The following is a 6,000-nucleotide window of genomic DNA, read 5'->3' as shown; positions in this document are numbered from 1 at the left end:
TGAAGTTTTTTAAATGTTGTTGAACCACATTATGTGTTTCGTGTAACATGAAAAGGAACAGTAATTACTCCCACAAAACCAAAGGATCCACATTAAAGTTGAACGGGCCAAATCTAATCCAATATCCTATCCTAACTATCCCGAGGACTGAAGGTCAGAAGAAAAAGAGAGAGCTCAGAAAGCTGCGAGGCACTGAGACGGATGAGGAGGTTCGCTCTTCTTCTTGAGCTGAGTCAAAATGATCTGGCTCACTAAAAAGAGGCGGAAGAGTGCTTGCATATGATTTGTTTAATGACATTTCACATTACGTTGCTTGCTTTGCTTTAGAGAATGAAAAAGACACATTGTTACTGTCAGGAAGAAGTGTGTACAGAGGAAAAAAAGACTCAAATTATGCTGATTTTGTTTTATTGCACTTTTACCATGATGCAAAGAAATTCAAGATAAAATCCACAGAAACGATGAGCGGAATAAAAACAAAAAGAAAGAAAAAAAAAAAAGAAGCATTTTCACTTCAAGGACACCATCTAAGGTTCTCCGTTGATCCACCCATACATCCATACACACTGTACCGCCCTGACACAGGACTATGGAAACTTAATAAAAACCCCTTATGGAACAGATGGAGTCAGCACACATATGTAGACCTCTGTGTCTTATCTATAGCTCGTACCCAGGAGGAGCTTAACCCTTTCTGCTATGAATCCAGACATTCAAGTATTTCTATCATTGCACAGGCACTAGATTTTTCCTAATGTAATATATTAAACTTTCAGCCAGTGACTGAATCATCGACACCAACAGTTAAGCTATGAGCTGCTGGTAATGAATGAAATATACATCCTGAAAAATAATCTCTCCACAACAGCAACATCTGGACATCAAATATATATTACAAAGAAACATTAGTGCCACATTTGGCTTTTGGTACCGTAACTCTAACCGCATGTCTGTTGCGCTGAAGGCAATAAAGTTGGGGGAACAAAAAAAAAATTGTAAATGCTGTAAACACAGGTGGCGATGTGTGGTGCCTGTAAAATGGGACTGCCAGTACCCGGCAGCTGGCCACCCTTTTTGCACGTGCTCAGGTTGCCCTCTTGTGGACAAATTAAGGAAATTCAGCTTTAAGACAAAGAAAAAAGGAAAAAAGAAGATATGTTACTGATTAGTATTCATTTTGAACAATAAATAATAAATACTCTCTTAAGGACATGTAACATTTATGGGCAATAATTCATGGGCTAATCCAGGAGTAAACCTGTACTCCACTCCAGTCGAATATTTTTCATCGTCCAACTATGAGATGCTGAAACGGCTCAGCAGGAATAAAGTTAAAAAATAAAAATCGCAGCAAATCAATATCATTTTCATAATGACGATAACAGGAAGTCCCCTTCTACCTCTTCCAGCCACCCTGATTGGTTAACCATAACGCTTGCAATATTCAACAGCAGGTAGAAACACATAATTCAGCATGTGAAGAGGAGGGGGCCGGATTCTTTTACGAGTCCCTCGGAATTCACTGAATTCAAAAAAACGGGTCCTGAACCAGAAAGGCGAGAGAAGGCGTCCTTTGCAAGACTTTAGCGGTTTGGTTGGTCGGCGGGGTCGGCTGTGGTGGTATACTAAACTCAGGCTTGGATTTTTCAAAGGAGTCTAGGTGACGCGGGGTGGTTCGGTTCTGCTAAGCCCCGGATCGGTCCAGAAATCTTCAGCAAGTCTCGGGCATCAGTACAGTTACAAGTTATTGCACTGTTCTTTTTTTCAGTGCTATCCAGCAGGCGTCCTCTTCTGCGCAGCCTATTACCTCTGGCAGGTGGGCTTTCCTGTAAGTTCAGCAGAATTTAAACCCTCGGAGAAATTAAGCACAGATGGAGTTCATCTGCGTTACAGGATTGCAGTTCAGTTTAAAGGTAGACTGGGTTTGGTCTGTCCAGCCTCAAATCTCCAGGTAGTCAGTCCAAGTCCTGCCGCCAAGCGCCCCCCGAGGCAGCTACCTCCTTCTCGGGCTGTTGTGGGCGTGGTCTGTCCCTTGGTATCCCTGGAGGTCGTCCTCCACCACGTAGCTGTATCCCTCCTTTTCGATGCAATCTGACAGCACATTTAGCACCTGGTGACGAGAAAACGCCAAGCTTTTAGTACACGGTGAGCTTTTTTGTAACCACTAAGTACTGACTAGCTTTTCCAAGAACAAGAGAACAGTGACACCACTCTCAGACCTCTGTGGTACTGCTGATGACTCGTCAAAGAGCCGAGACTTCCAGTTCGTGATCTCTTTTTGTTTATGAATGAAAAGAAACGAGGGAAAATCTGGGATTAAGAATTTGAGACTGCATTTAAGCAAATGTGTTCCTCTTTTGTCCTCCAAACACACTTTCTACTGGTCAATGACTCCCGGAAATCAAAGTCTTCAGTCACTTCTAGCTGCTGAAAAACATTAATTATCAAATGAATGCGTTTACTGACTGTTTATAGTTTCAATTTAATACATTCAATAGACAATCCCAAGCAAACTGCTTTATGAGTGTGAAGCACTGACCTGGCGCAGTCGTCGGTCCATGGCGTCCAGATGTGGTTGGATGAGGATGGGAGAGAGGCGGTCCCTCACCAGGGACTCTGCCATGAGCACAGACAGCTTGTATTCTTCCTTAGCCAGCAGCTGCAGTCGCAAGTGGGTAGATTTCCTTACCCTGCAGAAAGAGAACAGCCGGGGGGAAAAAAGAGTCAGCGCGGCCACACGCTTTACATCTCTGCCTCTGCTCAGCAACACTCACACCAAAATACAACAACACCCCATGTGCGCCTTTACTAGCCTCATGCAGATTATAATTTTTAAATAGGTTGTTTTCCTTCTATATTGCACTATCCTTCCAGAACTATCAAAAATGAAGACCTCACCTGCAGCACTGGTTCAGTGGCACCAGGATGGACAGCTCATCATGCGAGTGTTTTCCAAAGCTAGGATGGAAAAGCATAAATAAGTGTGCAAAATGTGATGTGGTTCCAGATTTCTGTGCATCATGTCAACAACCCCTGAGCATTATTTTTTTGTTTCACTTATTTGGTTTAATTTGAATGGCCGGACAAAATTAAACATAGCCTGTTAAGATTTTCCTTAATTTATGTGTATACTGTTGCAATGGTGGATGCTCACATTTCATATACGAGCAAGTTTTAAATATGAAATCAAGTCTTATGAGCCAAAAGATGAAACTTCAAAGCGATATAAATTTTTTCAGCTTACGACAGTTTTTTTAAATTACATTTTTTTTGTTTTTTATGATGTCATTGAGAGCTGATATCCCTTATTTGGTAATCTCAGATATACAGCGCTGTTTGTGGAGCTCCAGAGATGCTAACAGTTAATTATGCAAAGCTGCTCTAGTAGAGCAGAACTGAAATCATGGTGTCATAAATTAGTATAAGGAGTTTAAACATCCATCCATTTTCTTCTCCTTATTCAGGGCTGGATCGCAGGAGGCCACAGCTTAAGCAAAGAAGCTCAGGGCGTCCTCCCGATAGGACATGCCCGATACACCTCACTCTAGAGGCAGTCAGGAGACATCATTGTTAGATAGCCAAACCACCTCGACCGGCCTACTGTGAGACCCTCTCAAATGACTGCACAACCTCAAACTATCTCTAAGGGAGAGTTCAGCTGCCCTTTGGAGCACGCTCATTTATGACGCTTGTATCTGTGATCTCATTATTTCGGTCACTACCCAAAGCTCGTGATCATAGGTGAGGGTAGGAATGTAGATTAACCAATAAACTGACAGCTTTGCTTTTACGCTCTGCTCTCTCTTCACCACGATGCACCAGCGCAGCGTCTGCATCACCGCAGCCAAGCCCTCCTTCATGAACAAGACCCCACGATACTTAAACTCCTCTATTTAGAGCAACAACTCATCCCTGACCCGCAGCGGGCACTCACCCATTCTAAACTAAAGCTATGAGTCAAAGTAGCAAACGTACTGCACTGACTCACCCTCTGCCATTGTCTAGATGGATGATGAAGGTCTCATTTCCAAACTTTTCAAAAGTCTCATAATGGTGGCGATCCATGTTTCCTGTTAAGAAAGAGGAAAACAAAAAACAAATCAGCTAGTGGATGTTATGATATGTGAGTAATATACATGCTTATAAGGCTACATACTGTATAAAAGTACGAAAAAATAAAAACCACTGATGGCAGTAGAGTCGTGGATGATAACGTTCGCTCGAATGAACACTAAACAATCCGACTTTTCGGTGTTGGTAGAAAACTGATTCTCGTCTTATGTCAGACACTCACCCATGAGGAAGTCAAAGATGGTCATGTCCATAATGTCCAGCAGTCGTGTGCCGCTGTCATAAGGTGGAGTCTGTTTGACCTCCTCACAGTAGTCTGGGTCCACCTCCCATCTGAAGAAACGTTTAATACTTTTCATTTTTTTGCATCTGATTTGGAAAAATGTCTTTTAAACCCTTTTCCCTTTCATGCTATGTACTTTTAGATCTAAGTGTTTTTTTCCTGCGTCGTAATAAGATTGAAATTAATGCTGTATAGCCAGCATTGACCTCTTGCACAGCTCTTACGAATTCATGCTGCTGGTAACTGTCAGTGACTTCAATAAACACCCCCTGATGCAGTGAATCGCTCAGTATTTGCTTCTACTGAACGCGTGCGAATGCAAGAGTGTCTGAACACGGGATCTTACTCTGCCTTCTTCCGTTTGTGGTACGAGCGTCTCCATGGGTTCCTCCAGGTCTTGCGTTTGGCAAGGGCCAGGTCCGGGAGGAAGGCGGCCAGAGATCCTTCTATCTGGTCAGGTTTACCACACAGAGCGTGCTCAGTGGAGCAGTAGTAGGAACACTCTCCATAGAAGCACACATTGTTGGCTAAAAGTCAGAAAAATAAAAGCAAACACATTCATATACTAATACTCTGATCAGCCAGTCAGTGCTAAATACTTAAAGAGTCACTGCACTCTTTTTCTCTTTTTGTCAGTCGGTCCACATATATTTAAAGACCATTTTCCACCCGATTGAAATGACCTGGGGACGCTCGCTGACCTGTATTAATTGCTGAGATTGTCAGTAATTTTAATCCTGTGACAATTTTCCTCATGTATAATATGTAAAGCTGCATTGCTAATTAACTGTCGTGCTTTGGCACAAGGTAAAGTCCCCTGATAATACTAATCCCATGCAAATGAATATCACAGCAATTCAGGCCAAAAGACTTGCTCTATATTATGATCAAGGAGGTGCTTTAATTTTGCTGTGCTTTCGCATTTTTTGAGGGGGATGTTAAAAAATCTTTTAAGGTGTTCTTCTGACATCAACAATTCAGACCATCAGCAGATGTTTGGGAAACTGCACATGGACACGAGCGGTTTTTGGAAGAGAAGCTAAAAATAGTCTAGATGTGTACCTGGTGAAATGAAGAAGGTCCTCCAGAGCTTTTTATCTCGTGTAACATCGCGGATCTCTTTTGTCATGTTAGCTAGTCGGCCGGCCACAGGAGGGACACGACGGAAGTCCAGGATCCTACAGGATGGAGACAAATACTCAGGGTCATTTGACTTTAGTGGAAGCCCACCAAAAAAGTATGAAAGCGATGAGTGCACGCGTCCAAACAAAAGATACATTAACCGTGGTTATTTGGATCTGGCCCGTTCGTCAACAGTGTTGGTAGTTGCAGTAATTGCAACAAGACACAGGTCATTATTTTAACCTAATGTTTCACTCTATGCATGGACTATAATAATATAAGCAACAACTGAGTCATAATTGAGTAAAATGTAAAAGCACAAATGTGATTTAGTTAGTTTAACTTTTACTGTCAAACATCAACCTACAGGCCACAATAGGGCTGCCAAAGGATACCAGATGACCCCTCCCTTCATTGTCCTTTGAAAATCTGCAGTGTAATGAACTTCTATGTGTGCACAGCAGCAACAGGGACCAGCTGTTTGTAAATCAGAAAAGCTTTTTCACACCAAATGGGAGGTGAAC

At 42.4% G+C, this 6,000-nt stretch overlaps 1 protein-coding gene across 1 annotated transcript in view; it reads right to left on the bottom strand.

Moving 5' to 3' along the window:
- Positions 1-391: 391 nt before the first annotated feature.
- The window catches only part of fam20cb (FAM20C golgi associated secretory pathway kinase b), a 58,327-nt gene continuing 52,718 nt past the window's right edge, over positions 392-6,000 (bottom strand). The window contains exons 5-11 of the mRNA XM_084938112.1: positions 5,417-5,532; positions 4,701-4,881; positions 4,295-4,404; positions 3,989-4,070; positions 2,899-2,958; positions 2,540-2,690; positions 392-2,110 (exon numbers count right to left, since the gene is read on the bottom strand). Coding sequence (XP_084794238.1) covers positions 1,994-2,110; positions 2,540-2,690; positions 2,899-2,958; positions 3,989-4,070; positions 4,295-4,404; positions 4,701-4,881; positions 5,417-5,532 — 817 coding nt within the window. The 3' untranslated portion in view covers positions 392-1,993. The remainder of the gene's footprint in view (positions 2,111-2,539; positions 2,691-2,898; positions 2,959-3,988; positions 4,071-4,294; positions 4,405-4,700; positions 4,882-5,416; positions 5,533-6,000) is intronic.

The sequence above is a fragment of the Perissodus microlepis genome, chromosome 8 (assembly GCF_051167445.1).
Source record: "Perissodus microlepis isolate ML-2025 ecotype Zambia chromosome 8, ASM5116744v1, whole genome shotgun sequence".
Lineage (NCBI taxonomy): Eukaryota > Metazoa > Chordata > Actinopteri > Cichliformes > Cichlidae > Perissodus > Perissodus microlepis.
Note: the sequence above shows the minus strand (reverse complement) of the source record. Positions and strands in the feature narration are given on the sequence as shown.